The sequence below is a fragment of the Geotrypetes seraphini genome, chromosome 8, assembly GCF_902459505.1.
Source record: "Geotrypetes seraphini chromosome 8, aGeoSer1.1, whole genome shotgun sequence".
NCBI classification, from domain to species: domain Eukaryota; kingdom Metazoa; phylum Chordata; class Amphibia; order Gymnophiona; family Dermophiidae; genus Geotrypetes; species Geotrypetes seraphini.
This window is the reverse complement of record NC_047091.1, coordinates 5,852,702-5,870,795: the sequence shown is the minus strand read 5'-3', so window position 1 is coordinate 5,870,795 and position 18,094 is coordinate 5,852,702. Positions and strand designations below refer to the sequence as shown.

The window sequence follows — 18,094 nt, the reverse complement described above, 5'->3', positions numbered from 1 at the left end:
AGGAGAGAGTGGGCTTCTTTCCCACTGCTGGGGGGAGGGGGGGGTCACTGGCGGCGGGAGAGAGTGGGCATCTCTCCTGCTGCTGGGGGGGGGGGGGTTGCTTCAAAATGGCTTTTCTAGCAGTCTCTGGCATAGTGTTGTGACTGTACCGGCATCCCCAGTCGCTTATATTTGTTGCCAAAAGCCGACATCGCTTTTAGAAAAAGGTTCGGCAAATTTTTAAGAATCCTCCAGAGGGCTCATTTCAGTGCTGAAGAGCCCATTTGCATGTCAGCATCAGTGACTTCTAGAAACCTCGCTAAAGACAGAGATAAGACGTTCTTGATAATCCGCCGCTGTAACGTCTGCGGGCTAAACCATCCGGAAACAGTTTAGCGACGGCGTTAAAGTTTCGAGAATCTGGGCCTAAGTGTCCGGCAACGCACGCGCACAGATAGAGAAAGAGAATCTCACCGAATCCGACCTTCATCGTGCTGTCTCAGTTGTTCGTCTCTCACCAGGACCTCCGTAATAACCTCCTGTTCCTCTTCCGTCAGGAAGCTGAGGTCCAGCAGCGAGGCTGCGTCTATGTCCTGTGACATTGCGGACTCGGGTACATGGGATGACCGTGTCCGAGCCACCTCCCTCTCTCAGCAGAGAACACCTCGCATAGAGCAGACCTCCTCAATTGCCACAAACGGCTCCAGTCATTCGATTCTGAGCTGTCTCGCACTCGGGGAGGGCAAACAGGCGGACAGCTACCACTTTACCCCAGTGTGGCTTTTGGGAAGGGATATGGGACAAGTGAGGGTTTTTATAACCAGGTCATGAATTCTGCTTCCTGTGTTTCTAGAAGGCGTCTGTCAATGTCCGAGACGGGAACGAAGTCCAGCAGCTGACGCCGACAGGCACGCAGACATCCTTCGGTCTTCCTAAAAGGCAAGGGCACCCTAGAAAAACAAAATGAGTCATTAAAACGCATCTCTCACAGCAAAAAAGATAGCTGCCTCTAGAAAGGGGACACTAAGAGATCCTTAAATGTTTATAAGCAACAAAACCACAGTTAAGGCCATTGTTTCAGAAGAATTCTTCAGGGATCCATCGTTACATAATAATGTAATAAACTGGAGCAGATAAAGACCAGAGTGGTCCATTTTGCCCAGACACTGGTTTAGTGTTATTTCTGCTATTCCTTGTAGATTATCCCCCCAGGTCTTCATTTCCAGCGACCTGCCACTATCCTATATAATAAAACCCTAGCCGCGCATGCGCACTCCTACCTGCATGTTCCATTTTCCCTGATCCGTGAGATGTAAGTCTGTGGCGGCAGGAGTGCGCATGCGCGAGTCCCCAACCTTACAGCACCTAACTACACTCGCGGCAGGAGTGGCCGCCAGCGCTGGACTCCCTGCTCTCCCGCAGCAAAAAAAACGGTAAGTTTTTCGCGGTCTGACCCTCCCATCCCTGCCCGACGTCTGACCGGCCCCCCCTTCCTTCCCGCGGTCCAGACTCCAAACCTGTCTGCAGCCCTCTACACACGCTGCTTCTACTGCTCTGCCGCTTCTCTGATGATGTCATCAGGGACGTGCCAGAGTAAATCAGGACAGTAGAAGGCCACGAAGCAGCGTGTGTAGAGTGCTGCAGACGCTACTAGAGTCGGCAGGTTTCTCGGGACCGCGTGAAGTGAAGGAGGGGGGGGGCAAGGGACTAAGGGAGCCGGACAGACTTCTAGCACCCGTTAATGTAACGGGCTAAAATACTAGTATATTAAATTATATTTTTGGATTGAAAATCACTTTAATGTCCTAAGTGAAAAGCAAAATAAATCAAACTTGGGATGCTCTGTGTTTATTCTGCACTCTTTTGACTATGCATGAGATTAATTTACATGCCTTAACGGCAGTGCATGGGCATTTCTCTCATGCATATTCGTTTTGGAGTGGCAGTTGAGTGGGGGGGGAGGGTTTGGACAGGTTTGGGTATCAATGTTAGAGAAAGACCTTGATGAGGGGTCAAAAGAGACTCCATCTGTAACAAACGCCACATCTTCTGCTCACTCTGTCTGCCATGACAGCTGCCTAAGCCTTTGCCTCTGGGCTCTATCCTCTCAATGAGATGGTTCCAAAATTGAAAGCAGAAATTCAGAGCTGATGGAGTCATGGAGGGGAAGGAGAAAGGGTGCTTGAAACAAAAAGGTAAGTGACCTACGGTTTTGGACATAACAGGAACTCCACTGATCCGCAATGCCCTGTTGACCAGTGAACATTAGGAGAAGGGGGCTCAAAATCTATTAGATAGGCACCCTGACAATTCTTCACACTTATTCGCGTGCTCAGATCTAAAATCCAAATATATTACTCACCTTTTCCTAATTTTATTTCTAAACTACAGTAGTTACATTAAAGGGCACAAGTTATTTCCCTGCCCAAGGGGACATGATCCAAATTCATAGGAACAACAAAGGAGTCGTAAGGATGAGATGTCAATAATTAAAACAAGCGAAAGGATGGAAATCCAATGTTCTTGACACTTCTTTTACTCAGTAAATCCTTTAAAATACAATGTCCACATTTGTCATTGAACGATCCAACATGGACCGTGTTATGGCAAAACACGCCTTCCTCAGGGATCCGAGACATTAAATAAGCAACCCTAAGCAAAAGTGGAATAACATGAATGGCTTGACCAACCAAGATGGAAGCAGCCAAGGAAGTACAAAGCCTGAGCCAATATTGAATGCTCTATTGATGTGATAGAATGACCAGCCAGAGACTCTCGACAAAGGCATAGGTGTCGAAACACCGTCAGTGTCGAGTCTTCGAGTCCTCGCAGTGCCACTATCAATAAAGTGAACTTTGAACTTTATACCCGTGGCTGAATTATTAGCATCTCATCCTCATGCCTCTTTTGTTGTGCCTCGATTGTCTCATCGTTGAGGCCTCCTTGGGCTCCCTTTTTGGTGTCCACATTCATAGAAGCCAGCTCTGTGTGTACCAGTGGGTGCTGAGTACCCCCATTATTAAGCAAGCTCATTCACTGTGTCCTGGAAGGGGCAACCCTCCCCCCCCCCCCCCCACTAACTCTATATTGTAGCACCATTACAGAAGCTCATGTAAACTGCTCTGAATTGACTCCCCATATCATTAGAAGCAGTAAAGAAGCTTTCAATAAACATAATTTGTACTGGGCTTGGCGCTCCCAACAATTTTGAAATGTTGGTGCTATGTCTAAAGTTTATACCTACAGAAATATAGGGTGAAGCAGCTTAGACAAGGTCACATCTGCTGTTCTAACCACTAGATGACCCCTTGATAATCAGTAGACAGTCTCCAAAGTCTGGCTGCATGTCTGGTATCACAAGAAAGTTGAGTGTCCAGATAAATCAAGACGGCATCATCCTTACCCCTAGGCCATGCCTCGGATTCTGAAGCCGATGATCTGGTTCCAGGGCAGCAACGACCATCAACAGGAGAAACGTGATCACGGAATTTGGCTGTTCACCTGAGGAAATGGATTTCGGCATGTAAATACAACGTCCCTCAGACAGTAGGCGAGCACTGCCCCCTTCCTCTTGGCCTTGCCTCCCTGGGTGCCCCTAATATCTCTGTTGGCTCTCTGACTGTAGGCCGTTGCAACCGGGCTTCCTCTATGCTTTGATACAAAGCACAATCTGTTTGGGAAATAAACTAGTCGAAACACGCACACTCCCCCACCCAACTCTCAGTCAAAACAAGGAGGAGAAAATGCCATCACTCTGGAAGAGATCTGGGGAAACGTCACCAGTTTATACCTTCTAGGGCAGTGGTTACCAACCAGCCAGTCAGGTTTTCAGGAGAGCCCTAATGAATATGCATGGAGCAGATTTGCATTCATATCCCAAAAACCCGACTGGCTGGTTGTCCTCCAGGACAGGGTTGGGAACCACTGTTCTACAAAAACAGGGTTACCCTATGGCTCCAGAAAAAGCAGCACAGATTGAGACATCTGGGTTTTACTTCCAGCCCTATTAATGGAAATAAAACCCAGATGTCTCAATCTGTCCTCCTTACTTCCGTGACTTTCAACGTGAGTAAAACTCGGATATCTCAATACATGCTCCTTTTTCTGGAGCCACATGGTAACCCTATGGCTAGACAGCGGGAGCAAAGAAAACAGGCACTTTTTAATTTACCCATTGTGGGGCAGCTAATTTTCAAAGGGAAAAACCACGGGCAATTTTCCACTGACAACCAGCTGCAAACGACGCAGTTTACTCAGTGGAAAATATCTTTAAAGGTGGAAATGACGAGGAAATAATTCAGTAAAGCAGCAATTAAGCTATTATGGCTGTAGTGGTATAGTCAGGGGGGGGCAGACCTCCCTGGATGCTGTCTTGATGGGGGCACTGACATCTATCCACCTCCCTCACGCCACACTCGTGCCCTCCCTTCTCCGCCCCCCCCCCCCAGGCAACTCTTTAAAATCTTCGCCAGCGCGAGTAACTAGTCTAGCCTACTTTCGCGCAGGCCCGGATCCTTCTGAAATCACTTCCAGGGTTGCAGAGCCAGGAAGTGACATCAGAGGGAAAGGCAATGCCCACGTGAGAAGCAGGCCAGAGAACTTGCTCACACTGCCAAACATTTAAAGAGGTACGGGGGTGGGAAGGGAGGGCTTGAGTGTGGCGTGGGGGCACAGGGAGGTTGGTGTGGAAGCGGTGGGGAGCGGAGAGGAGGGTGCAGGAGCGGTGCCGCCTTGGGCACCTCCTACCCTCACTTTGCCACTGTATGACCGATATCTGGGAGGTGTCCATAGAGAGGACAACAGACCATAGGGCTCTAAAAGTCCTTATGCGCTATCATGATTAATGCACCAGTCCAACTTCTCAGAGATTTTGACTTTTTATCGTTTGTATGTTGAGATTCATTTAGACTAAAAAGGTATAGCAAGTTTTATTAATTTGAAACAATTTTTATTAAGCAACAGCAAACAAACAACAAAGAATACAGAGCATTCACAGAAAGAGCAATATACTGAGCAACCTCCCCTCCCCCCAACAATCCCTCCAACCCCAGAACCCAGTAAATACTTCCCCCCACCCAAGGAAGGAAAGCCTTCAACAGAGAATCCAAAGAAACAAATGGCATGAGAGGGTGGTACTCTTAACCCCCCCCCCATGCAAAAACCAAAACAAGCTCTCCAGCATTACCCCCCCCCCCCTCCCAAGCAACCCTGGACCCCAGACAGCATATACTATCACAACAGATGATACCCTGTTCCCCCAGCCCTCACCCCAACCACAAAAAAAGAAAGGAAAAGAGAAAGTAGGAGATGAAGAGGGAAAAAAAACCAAATTTGGAAGGGCAAAAGCTGCACACCCGCACACCTGCACAACCGCACCTCCCAATATTACCAATTTAAAGGGAATTCAAAATGGCACTGCGAGCTCGAGAAGACAAGGATTGAGCATAAGAATCCCAAACAGTAAGAAAAGCACTAAGACGAGCCTCCCTACGTTCCAACAACACAAGTGCATGCAAGCGGTCCCGCCAAGCCCAATAAGATGGTGGAACAGGATCAACCCAAGCCGCAAGGATCACTCTCTTTCCCAGGGCTCCAACCTTAGCAAGTTTTATTAAATAAAGACTCGCTCTGAACCCTGCCTAGCAATACTAAAATAAGTGCGTTTGCGAACGGGCTTTCTAAAGATGCAACCATGGTAATATTGCATGTGGTATCTGTATTTCATGTGCCTGCATGTAGCTGATATAGCCCCCATGAAACAACACCTTGCTCTCCAAGTGACCACATACAAAGCCAACTTCCTGCTGCTAAAGACAGATAGTGGAAAGAGTCATCAGATAAAGAACCCAAGCCCTGGCCACGATGCCAACCAAACCCATCAGAAAAGGAAAGATTGTATTTATGATTCCACTGCAACATCTCTCCGTTAATACTAAAAAAAAAAAGTCCATCTTCTTAGCTCTCCTCAAGTCAGGAGATAAAAGCACTGTAGCTAAGAATTCATCCCTGTCCCCGCAGATAACTGCGGGAAACCATCCCATGTCATTCTTAAGTGTCTATCTCAACCTCAGTCCTTCTACACCAGCATTCTTCAATGGAAGGCTTGAGGGTCAGTGGCTGGGCCCATTTATACTCTGATTCTTATGTAAGCCAAGTATAGGATAATGAACCTATTGTGACATCACTGATGAGGTTGGCTCTTATTGGTGGAATGAAGCATTATGACATCACAGTATCAGCTCTGGATACCAGAGACTGTCATTCCTTAGTGTCTATCTCAGCCTCAGTCCTTCTACATCAGCATTCTTCAATGCAAGGCTTGAGGGTCAGTGGCTGAGCCCATTCTGACTCTGATTCTTCCCTCTCTCCTTAAAGAATGACATGAAGATGGTTCTCGCGGTTAACCACAGGGACGGGGACAACTGTCCCCATGTCGCTCTCTATGGCAAATCTTATATAAGCCAAGTATAGGACAATCAAGCCATTGTGACATCACTAATGAGTTTAGCTCTTACGCATTGGTGGAATGAGGCATTATGACATCATAATATGAGCTCTGGAAAGTTGCTACTATTTAGGTTTCTGCCAGGTACTTGGGCCCTGGGTTGGTCACTGTTGAAAACAGGATCCTGGGTTTGAGGGACCTTCAATCTATCCCAGTATGGCAAAGAGAATGACACGAGGAAAGAATTTGTTTCTGTCCCCGCGGATAACTGCAGGAAACCATCCCGTGTCATTCTTTACTGTCTATCTCAACCGCAGTCCTTATACACCAGCATTCTTCAATGCAGGGCTTGTGGGTCAGTGGTTGTGCCCATTCATACTCCGATTCTTCCCTCTCTCCTTAAAGAGTGACACGGGGATGGTTTCGCGCAGTTAACCACAGGAACTGGGACGAATTCAGCTCACCAATTGGAACCTTGCCAGCCTCTCCCCACTAGGGGTCACTGTGTGGAAATGGCCTCCCTACCTAAAGAAGGATATAAAACTGCTCCAGAGGGTGCAGAGGCGAGCAACGAAGCTGGTGAAAGGTATGGAGAACTTGAACTACAAAGAACGACTTAGAAAACTGGGACTGTTCTCCCTTGAGAAGAGGAGACTGCGAGGGGATCTGATTGAGACTTTTAAAATAATAAAAGGAATCGACAAGATAGAGCAGGACAAAAAGTTATTTACGATGTCAAATGTGACTAGGACAAGAGGTCATGGACTGAAGCTGAGGTGGGGGACAAGCCCAGGACAAATGCCAGGAAGTTCTGCTTCATACAGCGAGTGGTAGACACCTGGAACGCTCTCCCGGTGGAGATTGCTGCGGAACCCACCGTTCTAGGATTTAAGGGCAAGTTAGATGCACAGCTCCTCAAAAGGCACATAGAGGGATACGGGTGACTAAGTGCCAACCGTGTAGGCGTCCTTCCTGGCCCCCATTTTTTCTAAAAATATATGTGTTCTGATTGGCTGCCAGACCTAAAGCCATCTATAATTAGGACACCCATTTGTAGAATCAACCCCTCAGTGTTCTATAGCGGTGTTGTTCAACCACTGGTCCACGGACCAGTGCCGGTCCACAGAAATTTCCTGCCGGTCCACAGGGCCAGCACATGCATCAGGCCCAAAACCGTGTTCTTCAACCGCCGGTCCACAGTGCGATCTTCGAGCCAGCTCCCTCTTCCTAACTGATTCAGTGCACATAGCCACGGGTAGTGGCTCCTACGGGCATCCTGCGCCTGAACCAGAAGCCTTCTCTCTGACTTTGCAACATCAAGGAAGGCTTCCAGATGAGGCACGGGACATGCAAGGTGCAATTAGTACTATTATGGGGGCGGGGTCTGGTGTGGAGATTGGGTAGAGATGGGCAGGGCCTGGCCCACGACTTAGCCCAGTGTTCTTCAACCGATGCCGGTCCACAAAATAATTCCTTTATTTCTGCCGATCCATAGGTATAAAAAGGTTGAAAAACACTGTTCTATAGTAACTAGCCTCCTTCCCCCTACCCCCCCTTTTATCAAACTATACTAGAGGTTTTTAGCTCGGGATGGTGTGGTAAATGCCCTGATGCTCATAGAATTCCTACGAGCATTGGCGCACTTACCTTGTCGACGTGCGCTGTAAACTAGCACAGCTTAATAAATTGCAGGGGGGGGGGTTAAGTAAATGTAACTAGTTATACTTAAGTAAAAGTTTTGTTAATTTTACATGTAAAGAAGTACAGAATAACATGTTACTTTTAATGAAGTAATAATTTTACCAATTTTTACAAAGTTACATCTGATGCTTCCAGTTAAAAGTAACATATAAAAGTGAAGGGAGATGTAAACCAAGTGAAACAGCAACACTAGGAATAGGATTTTGCTACTGTAAACCTCATCACCCAAACAATAGATCATCTCATCTTAAAAGTGGAGGAGAATGTGGTGAAAGCAGTTAGCTTAGCAGGGATTAAAAAAAGGTTTGGCTAACTTCCTAAAAGAGAAGTCCATAAGCCATTATTGAGATAGACTTTGGGGAAATCCACAGCTTATTCCTAGGATAAGCAGCATAAAATCTGTTTTACTTTTTGGGGATCTCGCCAGGTACTTGTGACCTGGGTTGGCCCTGTTGGAAACAGGATACTGGTCTTAATGGACCTTTGGTCTGTCCCAGCATGGCAGCTCATATGTTCATAAATTTTGCTGTTCAGTGAATATAACCTGTAAGAACAATGGAGTTGCCTGTGTTTGAGCTGGTTACTGGTTTCCAGCCAAACAGAACAGTGACGAGTTGGGTCACCTTAAAGCAGAGATGAGAAGCTGAAGCTGGTGAACAGACATTGCACTTGTGGTATTTTTACTCACAAAGTATTTTACTAAGCCAAAACTTTGTTTTACTTTTCCTTTAGAATTAAAATGCACATTTATTTTTACTTTTACTTAAGTACTTTGAATATGATGGACTTGTTGAGCCAGTGGTCACTCCATGCACTCCAAAGCGTCTTCTAGACCAGGGGTCGGCAATTCCGGTCCTCAAGAGCCAAAGGCAGGTCCGGTTTTCAGGATCTCCACAATAAATATGCATGAGATAGATTTGCATCTCAAGGAGGCAGTGCATGCAAATCCATCTCATGCAGATTCATGGTGGAGATCCTGAAAACCTGACCTGGCTCTCGAGGACCGGAATTGTCTACCCCTGAATCTTACGTGAAGATTTCCCTTCATCCAAAGAACAGAAACCGAGATCTTACCCAGTGTACACCCTTCCAACTTAACCCCTACCTCAGGGGTGTCAAAGTCCCTCCTCGAGGGCCGCAATCCAGGCGGGTTATCAGGATTTCCCCAATGAATATGCATGAGATCTATTAGCCTACAATGAAAGCAGTGTGCAAACAGATCTCATGCATATTCATTGGGGAAATACTGTAAACCCCCGGTCCTTGAGAGCCGGAGCCAGGTCAGGTTTTCAGGATCTCCACAATAAATATGCATGAAATAGATTTGCATCTCAAGGAGGCAGTGCATGCAAATCCATCTCATACAGATTCATGGTGGAGATCCTGAAAACCTGACCTGCCTGTGGCTCTCAAGGACTGGATTTGCTTATCCCTGTCTATACAATCACCTAGTCCTAGACCTCTGCTACTGACCTTTGTACAGTGGCCCTCGACTGCTTCCTTGCTCATCTGCGTCTTTAAAGCATCCTTTTGTAGGGGTCTTTTGCTAAACGGTCATGCACGTTAAATGTCACAGGACCTTTTTTAATCCTATTGCTCTTGTCACAGATAACATGCTAATCTTTAATAAAAGATAACCATAGTTATTGACTGATGCAATGCAATTATCGTAGAAAACATGTGGCAAAGTTCAGCATTTAGCACTAAAAATTCCTAACACACTAAGCTAATTTTATGCAAACTGCTTCATTTTTTAAAACTGCAAATATTGTGTCTAACTTCCGTGGTTAGAGGTAGAAAGTTGAAATAAAAGTCATGGAGGTTCTCTGCTCCATTAAGATCCCTGAACCAGAGGAACTGCGCTGGTCCTTAAGACCTCCGCCTACCTTCTCCCCCAGATTCAGGTCTCAGGTCCGGATTGTATAGCCGACTATCTTAATGTCCATTTAATTCCTAAACAGGAAAACAAAGATATACTAAGAACATAAGAATTGCCAGACTGAAGGTCCATCAAACCCAGTATCCTGTTTTCAACAGTGGTCAACCTAGGTCCCAAGTAGTAAAAACAGATTTTATGCTGCTTATTACATTACATTACATTAGTGATTTCTATTCCGCTTGTGCCTTGCGGTTCTAAGCGGATTACAAATTAGAAGATATCTGGACATTACCGAGAGAATTATATAACAGTGATTCTTGTACATTACATAATATAGTTGAGAAATTACAAATAAAGATTCAAGTAGTTATAGGATACAGTGGAGAAAAACAATATGTTCGGGTAATAGAAGAAGATTACCTAACATTGAAGGAAAAAGTTTATTGGATACTTATGGTAGATGCTTTTTAAGGAATCTGAATGTTTTGGGGGTTTTTTTTTTGTAGGTGAGGTTCGAGGGAATGACTGACGTGCTATTCGCAGGGGAGAAAGCATGTACGAGTGGGAGGTGATTAGTGAGTGAGGAATAAGCAGTAGATTTTCCCAAGTCATCTAAATAATGGGCTATTGGCTTCTCCTTTAGGAAATTATCCAAACCCTGTATGGTTAAGGCAGAGCTTACAGGAATTAGGCAGGGGCAGTGACAAAACTCGTGAGGACGGGATGTGGAAATTGAGCGCAAAATGTGCGCTTGCGAACACGGTAGGGATAAGGTGCGCAAAGCCTGAATCAAAGCAGGGCTCAGGTTCTTGACAATGTCCACTTTAGGTTCCAAAACACTTAAAATGATGGCTGAATATTCTACCTTTTTTTTTTTAACCGATGCACCATTTACCAGCGTCTCTGTTGCTACAGAAAGGAAGGAGACAACTTGCAGGAGATATCCTGACTGGGTTCATACGTTAAGAAGGTCATTTCAAAACGGCCAGCATAGTTGCGAAGCCTGTGGGCAATTGTAACATCTTTGAGTAGGTTACTCAAACGTTCCAAAAAAAATAAACCATACACAGTGGTCTCCCTTTGAAAATTAGTTCACGTTCAATCTATTTAATATACCACAAATATAAACCCAATAAAATTTAAAAGAAACAATATAAAAATAGGGTAAGGAACACAAATTAAACAAAGTGTAAAATACAATTGAAAACATGAGGAAAGCAGGGAATCAGAGCATACAATACAAGCAAAAAGATTGGGGAGAGGGATGAAGAGTATGGTAGGGAGGCAACAGAAAATTACTTCTGCCCATGCACTTTGGGAGTCAGTAAATGGCACGGAAAAATAAGCAGCTTTATTCTAGAAAGAGCATCATCTGTGTCGTTGGAAGACCTAGATCCAAACAAAAGAGTGGTGAGGCAGAGATGCCATCAACCAGGATGTTCACGTAACACCGTTATTAGAAAAATCTCCCTGCCCTCATAGAATTACTTGCAAAATTTTACTCCTAGCATTTAAAAGAACCACAATTTGTAGACAAATTACTCGTTCCGTATGCTATGCTGCCTTCGCTTCCGTCTACAGATCAAAAGTTGTTGACAGTCCCTTCACTAGAAATAATAGGGACACGACGACAAAGACATTTTCTCCGTGACGACGCCTCAGCTCCGGAATGCTATGCCAAAATACTTAAAGAGAGGAAGAAAAATTTGACACGTTTCAAAAATAACTTGAAATGTTTTTTTTTTTTAATTTAAAAATGCCCACAAAATTTCTTTTAAACGAATAGCACTGCACACTTGTTCGCTGTTTTCCTTCACCTTCTACAAAAACACTCCTTGATTTTAAATGGTTACCAGACCAAAATGTATTGGAATATTCTTTCACCTTTGAGGCTACAGTTTCATCAACTCGTAAAGTTTCATATGGTATGACATACACTCCATGTGCGATAATCAAGATCGGACCAGACTCTCCAAAGCATATGTGGCGTGATCGTGTTTATAGCTTCAGTGATGCGTTCCTGCAGATCATCCATTGTTGTGGGTAGTGGAGGTACGTACCCCCAAAGGAAAAAGTCACAAACAGTAATGTCCGGTGATCTCGGGGACCACTTGGTCATTTTGTCACGTTGCATTGTCTGAAGGTTGTAACTTCTGCACCAATTGCAGCTTATAAGGGTGAAAGGGCAAGCGATTGTGTAAGATCTTGCTAATCGTGCTTTTTGGGACTTGTATTTGCTGTCATCTTATTTATAAACATATTCCAATAAGTTTTGATTTTGTAACCATTTAAAATCAAGTTATTTTTGTGGGCACCCTATATAGAAACATAGAAACATGATAGTAGATAAAGGCCAAATGGCCCATCCAGTCTGTCCATCTGCAACATCCACTATCTCCTCCTCTCCCTATTGGCTAAGGCTCTTAACATTTGCATCTCCTCTTCCTATAGGCTAAAGCTCTTTACACCTGCATTGTGAGGTCATACAGCTTTATGGTTATAGAAACATGATGGCAGATAAAGGCCAAATGGCCCATCCACAGCATCCACTATCTCCTCTTCTCCCTATTGGCTAAGGCTCTTAACATTTGCATCTCCTCTTCCTATAGGCTAAGCTCTTTACACCTGCATTGTGAGGTCATACAGCTTTATGGTTATAGAAACATGATGGCAGATAAAGGCCAAATGGCTCATCCAGTCTGTCCATCTGCAACATCCACGCATATTCATTGTGGCTATCCTGAAAACCCAATGGGACTTGGAGTAGCCCAAGGACTGGGTTGAGAAGCCCTGTTCTGATAGCTCAGATAATCCCCTACAGCTACTGTACAGTTTGAATACTTGTTTAATCTGAAGAACCGATTTTGAAAGCCCTTTTTCAGATTTGTACATTATTTGATGTATCTCAGGGTTGTCCAATGTCGGTCCTCATGGGCCACATTCCAGTCAGGTTTTCAGAATTTCCCCAATGAATTTGCATGTACTATTTCCATTGCATGCAAATAGATCTCATGCATATTCAGTCGGGAAATCCTGAAAACCTGATCTGGATGCCCTCGCTGTCTCAAAATGCAGTCAAGTTCTTGGGCTGTGCTGACAAGTCAAGAGAAGTCGTGTATTTAAATTACCCACTGCCAGATCATACAGAAGTCTTAACTATTTTTTTTTTTAAATCTCAAACAGTTGTGGGGTGTTATTTTGTTTATTTGTTTTTTTGCTTTGCTTTATAAGATTTATATAGAGCAGGGGTCTCAACTCAGCCCTTGGGACCACTGGCATTGTAAAGTGGATGAGGGAGGGCAGTCGGCCCCTGGCACAGTTTTTGTAAAGGGTGCAGACACCCCCCTCTGTCGTGCGTGTGCACCCTTTCCTTTCCCTCGTACCTCTTTCATTTTTCCTACGCGAGCCCCGGGCCCTAGAAGAGCGATAGCCACCATGACGTGGGCAGCAAGCTTGCCGACTTAACTCTCCTCCCTCCTACCTGGCAAATTCCGCCCCAACCCCCTCTCATTGGTTTCTCCTTGTTTCCCATCATGAAACCACTTTTCTGGCTCCTCCTTCTCCTTCTCTGCTCTTTCACCAGCACTTCTCACTGCCAAAAACCCCTCCCCCCCAACCTCTCCGATTCCACATACTCCAACAACACCTGCCCTGGCCTTAAAATTCCCCTACTAGTACGTACCAGAACCCACCCTTTCAAAAAACACCGTGGAGTCAACCACTCCTCTTTAAAGCCTGTTCCTCCAGCCAACCTACCCAACCTTACCTCTGACTCTCTCACCCCAGTCCCAACACTCTACTGTAACGCCAGATCAGCCCGAAACAAGACCCAAATACTAAAAGATTTACTCGGAGACTTCGATCCGGGTTTCTTGTGCATCACAGAAACATGGATCGAAAGAGATGATTCTTTCACACAAAACGAACTTTGTCCCCCTGGCTACTATGGCCTCTTCTCACCCAGAACCAACCTGAAAGGAGGAGGCCTGGCTCTGCTTTACAAATCATTTTTCGATGTCCAGCTCCTTGAAAAGGGCAGCCATGCCTCTTTAGAATTCTTGCTAGCTTCAGTCAACGACGAACTTCATCCCTACCCATTAGGTATCCTGTTACTTTACCGCCCACCTACCCCCTGGAACAAATACTCCGAACTCGTTCTCGAGACCATAACAAGGGCCTTCCTAAAATTCCAGAGACTATTGATCATTGGCGATATTAACTTCTACCTAGACGATAACACCAACAAGGATGCAACTGATTTCAAAGACTTCCTCACCTCCCTAGGCTTCACTGCTCCTCCGCCCACCCCTACCCATGATAAGGGGCATACTCTAGACATCATCAGCTTCCTCGACCTGACCGAACACAAAACTTCTGCTGAAGAGGCCCGTTGAGAACATGTCCCCTGGCCTGATCACCTTCTAGGCTCCTTCTGCCTTCCCATTTTCATGTCCTACCTTGGCACTCCTCCCTGAGCCACAAACTCTATCACCTACTGCAAAAAAATCACGAGTGAATTGTTCTGGTCCCAATTTCTCAACCTACTTCCTCCTTTTCCTAACCATACCGACCCTGATTCCAACTGGCACAACTGGATAACCCTTTCCGAGACCACTTACCGTGCTTTTGCCCCTTTATCTACTAAACCTATCTCCTATTCCCACCAGGCTCCCTGGTATCTTCCATACCACAGGGAATTGAAGCAGAAATGCCGAGCACTGGAGCGTAAATGGAAAAAATCAAAATCCCCTTCTGACAGACAATCCTGGAGAGACAACATCAAGTTCTACAACACTGTATTGAAAAAAGCAAGGAAAAATTTCTATGCTGATAAAATCACCAGATCAAAAAACCAAAATAGTACATTGTTCAACATCTGTCGTAACCTAACCTCAAAAAACGACTCCACCTTTCCCCTCTCTCCCCCATCTGCAAATGACCTAGCCAAATTTTTCAACGAAAAGATTACTACCATAAGGAGTTCTTTCCCCCCCAACAATTTCTTACAATTCTCTGCCTCCCAACGACTCCAACCCTATCCCTGCTGATAGATCCTGGACTGCCTTCGAACTCGTCTCCGAACCCCAGATCTCTAAACTTTGTTTCAAATTGAAATCCTGCAAATGTATCCTAGATCCTTTCCCATCCTACCTTTACGAAAACATTCCGGCGCAGGCCATCTCCTCCCTTACCAGTCTTATAAATACTTCTCTACTATCAGGCCTGTTCTCCACAGAAATGGGACACATTGCCTTATCCCCTCTTCTGAAAAAAGCCGATCTTGACCCTTCCTCACCATCGAACTAACGCCCCATAGCAAATATCCCTCTCCTAACTAAACTGCTTGAGACCATAGTCGCTACCCAGCTCTCTTCTTACCTAGAGAGATTCTCCATTCTCCACCCCTATCAATATGGCTTCAGACCCAGCTTCAGGACCGAATACCTCCTACTTTCCCTAATATCAAAGGTGCAACAACTACATTCTCGTAACAAATTCGCTGTTCTTTTACAATTCAGTCTCTCTGCTGCTTTCGATGTCGTCCACCATGACATACTACTTTATCAACTTTCCAAGATAGGAATTAAACTGGTTCTCAAACTTCCTTCGTTCTCGCTCCTACATTGTCAACTCAAACAGCACCATGTCCGCTCCTTGGTCTCTTTCTTGCGGTGTCCCTCAGAGATCACCCCCATCCCCTATTCTCTTTAACATCTATATGTCCTCACTGAAGCTCCTCCAACTTTCCCCCCTTGAAACAATCTACACATATGCTGATGATATCCTTGTCCTTCTTGAAACAGACCAGAACCTCACCAACCTCCACGAAAACATTACATCTTGCATAATGAGACTCCACTCCTGGTCCCTCTCGGTACAGATGAAATTAAATGAATCAAAAACAAAATTACTCTGGCTTGGCCCAAAGTTAGAACACCTGCCTACCCTCTTCGCACTACCCACAGGTGCTGCTTTACACCTTGAGTTCTCAAGCAAGGTCCTTGGCATCACTATTGATTCTTCTCTCTCCTTCAACAACCACCTCAACTCCTTGGCAAAATCATGCTTTTTCAGCCTCCACATCCTAAGGAAAGTAAGATCCTGCTTTCACCAAAAACATTTCGCCGTCCTCGTTCAATCCATCATCCTCTCCAAACTTGACTACTGCAATGCCATTTACTTATGCCTAACAAAAAAAAGCCTTCAAAGACTCCAGTTTATCCAGAATACCGCAGCCAAGCTGATTTTTGCAAAACGCAAATCTGACCATGTCTCCCCACTCCTGGCCAATCTTCACTGGCTCCCAGTGATTTCCAGAATCCAATTCAAATGCTCCTGCCTGGCTTTTAAGATCATTCACGGCATCCTTCCTTCCCTAATCCCACTATCCTTTAATTCCTCGTGCCCTGACTCCACCAGACCCGCCCAAAGATATAAACTATCCTTCCCCTCCCTACACGGTATTCTCTATGCAGGTAAACTGGGAAAATCACTTCTCTTCAAAATCACAGGTCTTTGGAATGACCTTACTATCCCGCTGCAGAACCTGAGTTCCCTCCATTTATTCCGCAAGCAACTGAAAACTTGGCTCTTCTCTAACATGTAATTCTATTCTCCCCTTTATTCTTCTACTCTTTATAAGCTCATGTAAACCTTTTCCTGTCTCTTCTTATATTTTAAGTTCTTGTAAACCGTGCCGAGCTCCACTTCCGTGGAGAGGATGCAGTATATAAACTTAAGGTTTAGTTTAGTTTAGTTTGCTATCACCTGGAAAATTAAAAAGGTACGGGGAGGCACATATGTGGCAGGAAAGGGCTGAGAAGAGGGCGGGGGAGGGGCTCCACTTACCCTCACTACACCACTGCTTGGGACACACCACGTCAGCCGAGTTTTCAGGATATCCACAATGAATATGCATGGCTTGATTTGCATACCATGGCGGCAGTGCATGCAAATTTATCTCATGCATATTCATTGTGGATATCTTGAAAACCAGATGGTTGGCTTAGTGTGTCCCAAACAGCAGGATGAGAACCTGTGGTGTAAGGGAAGCTTCCTATCTTAATGTAATTTCTGAAGCATTTTCTGTTCTTAAACTCTGTTTTGACAAGAATCCTGTTTGATCATTTCCTTTACGAGATACTGGATAACCAGAAAGTCCGCTTTCTTTTATCTCCAATTTCACATTTGTCTTGGCTTCTTTTTCTAACATCTTGGGGATTTAACTGGTGAGCTGAAGGATGTTTATTCTCACTTTCTTAAGGCATGTTCCCGATTGCCTTATGTATACAAGAAGAACTTCGACAGAAAGAATATTAAAGAAAAACGCATAGTTAGTTTACAGATCACGCTATGAACAAACAAGACTGGGGTTCAGACTCTAGCTGACAACACCAGATCCCTCTTTTCAGGATGTTTTGCTTCCTCTATAGCAGTGGTCTCAAACTCGCAGCCCGGGGGCCACATGCGGCCCGCCAGGTACTATTTTGAGGCCTTCGGTATTATAAAGAATGATTCTTTATGGAAAACCTGTGCCTTAAGTGTCCGGCGGTCACGTCCAGCGTTCGCTGTAACCTCACGCAAGCGCTTTCCTGCATCTGTACACGATTGTAAGGTGGCGTCCAATCACGTGCAGACGCAGGAAAAGCGCTTGCGTGAGATTACAGCAATGAGGTGGGCAACGTTCCAGAACGTAAGGCAGTGCAGCTTGTGTGTGTGTTCGGTGCTGGAGGAGGTGAGAGCTGAAGACGGTTGCGGGCGCGGACGTGACCGCCGGACACTTAAGGCACAAGTTTTCCATAAAGAATCATTCTTTATAATACTGAGGGCCTCAAAATAGTTGTTCCAAAATCTTGTCTCTTGTAGTTGAGACTTTCTTTCCGCATGTGGCACTGCTTTCGGCTGTGTACAGCTGAAATTATCAGAAGCAATTAAGGAAAGATTTATAAGCTATAACGAGTTTTACCTCATTCAAGGTTGCCATTTCTTTAATAAGATATTAACTATTTTTTTCCAAGTGCCTACAAATCCAAAATGTGGCCCTGCAAAGGATCTGAGTTTCAGACCGCTGCTCTATAGCGCCAGCGCAG

The 18,094-nt window shown here is 45.1% G+C and overlaps 1 protein-coding gene across 2 annotated transcripts in view; it reads right to left on the bottom strand.

Moving 5' to 3' along the window:
* Positions 1-18,094, bottom strand: part of SYTL1 (synaptotagmin like 1) — a 78,644-nt gene that overhangs the window by 44,829 nt on the left and 15,721 nt on the right. The window contains exons 2-4 of one of the 2 annotated variants that reach the window (XM_033955763.1): positions 10,012-10,078; positions 3,383-3,480; positions 454-929 (exon numbers count right to left, since the gene is read on the bottom strand). In XM_033955763.1, coding sequence (XP_033811654.1) covers positions 454-581 — 128 coding nt within the window. In that variant the 5' untranslated portion in view covers positions 582-929; positions 3,383-3,480; positions 10,012-10,078. The remainder of the gene's footprint in view (positions 1-453; positions 930-3,382; positions 3,481-10,011; positions 10,079-18,094) is intronic. The other variant, XM_033955761.1, reaches the window with a different exon arrangement.